This window comes from Musca domestica, unplaced genomic scaffold, assembly GCF_030504385.1.
Source record: "Musca domestica strain aabys unplaced genomic scaffold, Musca_domestica.polishedcontigs.V.1.1 1351, whole genome shotgun sequence".
Lineage (NCBI taxonomy): Eukaryota > Metazoa > Arthropoda > Insecta > Diptera > Muscidae > Musca > Musca domestica.
Window position 1 is genome coordinate 29,701 of NW_026712182.1, and position 2,792 is coordinate 32,492.

General features: G+C 33.5%; 1 protein-coding gene across 1 annotated transcript; it reads left to right on the plus strand.

Moving 5' to 3' along the window:
* The first annotated feature begins 288 nt into the window (after positions 1–288).
* LOC131800982 (zinc finger protein 2-like) lies at positions 289–924 on the plus strand. The gene is made up of 2 exons (XM_059118902.1): positions 289–619; positions 674–924. Exons 1-2 carry the CDS (start codon positions 308–310, stop codon positions 899–901), a joined length of 540 nt encoding a protein of 179 aa, XP_058974885.1. The 5' UTR covers positions 289–307; the 3' UTR covers positions 902–924.
* The last annotated feature ends 1,868 nt before the right edge of the window (positions 925–2,792 follow it).

Here is a 2,792-nt window from a genome sequence, read left to right on the forward strand (position 1 = left end):
ACCAACATTTCTAAGTCACCAAGTGGCAGTGAAGATGTTGTACGGAAATATGATATTTCGACACAAGACAATTCGTCTATTGATCCAAACATTTTGTCGAAGCAACCCCAATGCATTGATTTAAAAATTATAAGCGATATATCGTTCGAAAGAGATATGAGCCGCAATGATATTTCACAGGCACAATATGAAACAGTGTCTTCAAATAACAATTCAGAAGCATTCAACTACGACAAATATTTAGGTCACAAACACCAACGCAATTGAAAGCAATAATCAACAATATGAAAGCTGTATTCTAAACCAAATGGGACCTCCAAAAATACAACAGACTAACGCAAACACACCCAATAGTTCACTTGATACATCCGTTCCACTTTTGCAATCTAATAACCGTTTTGATAAGATAACACGGTCTCCTCAATATGAAACGACATCTAATAGCACCATTATTTGTAATTCAGGAGGAATAAGGGCAAATCGAACGCGATTCACGGATTATCAAATAAAAGTACTCCAAGAATTTTTTGAAAACAATTCATATTCTAAGGACAGTGATTTAGAGTATTTGAGCAAATTGCTGCTGTTGTCGCCACGGGTAATTGTTGTATGGTTTCAAGTAAGTAATTGTTTTTGTTAAGTGATTTTTTAATGACATAATTCATTATTATAGAATGCACGTCAAAAACAGAGAAAGATATATGAAAACCAGCAAAATACAACTCATTGTGACAACGAAGATAAAAAACAAAATATAAATTACACATGCAAACGGTGCCATTTAGTTTTTCAACGTTATTACGAACTGATTCGACATCAAAAAATCATTGCTTTAAGGAAAAGAATAATTAACGATCTGCAAAGGCTCAGAAAGCCTCGGCGCAGATTGCACAACATTTAAGTTCAGAAGATTCCAATTCTTCAATGGACCAATCAGTAAAACATCATCCTCACATTTGCCACGAATGAGTCCAAAAGGTTCAACATCTAATTCTACAATAGAGTTAAGTCATCGTACTAGTATGGACATGGTTTCTGTTTCCGCTGGGATATCAGCGATTCAATCGAGTGTGGCAGAATCTAATGAACCGATTTTGGCAAATTGTCCTAAGTGTAATATGTCATTCTCAGAGAAAAATAGATTGTGCCAGCATGGAACAATGCACATTCCTAAGCCGAATTTAAAATCCAAAGATAAAAGCCCTAGCTTGTATATTAATCCTTTTTGTGATTTTTTGCAGCAACTTCAGCAAAAATCATTCATATTGAATGAAAACGATGACGAGTCTTCCAATAAACTATATATATGCAAACGCAAGTATTCGGATGCGATATCGACTGAATATAATAATTTCCCCCCCTCAAATATTCACTATAAACCAACTGATCACACGAAAGTTCACATGCCTCTTCCATATCAAGGGATACGTCATCAACATGGAGAACAATCTATATTAAGGGATACCGACTTTCTATTCCAATATTATGAAAAAAATTAACATGTAAAGAATGCTGGTTTGGAAGTCGCTGAGAAAACAAAGCCAAGCATAGAGTTTTTATGGCAATATTATCAGATGATGGAGGCACATAAACATTTGCAAGTTGAGCACCACCAACAATCATTAATAGATCAAAAACAAACTGCTGAAGACATCGGACCTTTGGCAGTTGAAAATGGAAAGCATTCGCCAATTACAGAAGTTTGTCGTAAAGGAAGCCATTCAGTGAAATCTACGGAAATTTCTCATAGTAACTATGAGGAGGAAAATGTTAGAAGTTTTAGAGCAGATCCAGTAGACTACACTAGCGTAAGCCAAAATTCTGAAATTTTAGAAAAAAATGACCAATTAGATGTACATAACGAACTTGAGGCGGATTTTTTTCTAGACAGGGTAATACCAAAATCTGAAATAAAAGCCTTCTTCAGATTGGAGCGATCGCCCGCTGAATTGTTTCCATTTACTTCTGCTAATGCAAATGATTTATATTTTTGCAATCAAAAGACATACTGTTCAAATGGATTATTTAAAAAATATAACACCGGCATTGTCCTTGAAAATCATGGATCTATATTAAACGAATTTCACACAATTATTAACAAAGTTAAAAACATACAGTTTTCAAATTATATGATTGAGGTAAGTTAGCTGATGGAGAAGAACCGAGAAGAGTGTGTCATGAAAAGTTCGTGTTAATGATCCGGTCAAACTGATGATCACAAGAAGATAAGATAAATATATGCGGACTCATTCTTAACTTAGAAAAAACAATAATTAAAAAAAAATATATTATCTCTGGACCGAAATCAAGAAATATTGTCTACGATTCTCAATGTGAATTGGATTGAAAACATAACAGTGTGAAACGATAAATATTTGTTTATTTTTACAATATTACATTATAACATAACATTATACATCAACTATGGAACATTTTTATTTAAGTTCTGGACTTTGTTTCTATGCCCTTCGCCACAATGTAAGGGGTATATTAGTTTGTCATTTCATTTCCAACTCATGGTAATAATCATTTAAATCCCAGCAAAGCATATATAATATTGATCAGCGCAAAGTTCTACGAAAATAAAATTAAAAATGAAAGAATGTTTTAAAAACCATCAAAATACCGAATATTGACCCATACATGCAATGTTTCGCCAACGCAGCTGGAACCCATTATGACCTACCAAAACCAATTTTAAGACAAAATATTTAAATATAAAATATAAAAAATATTAAAATACCGAATATCGGGATGTACCTTAATATGGGGGCTATACCAAAACGTGGACC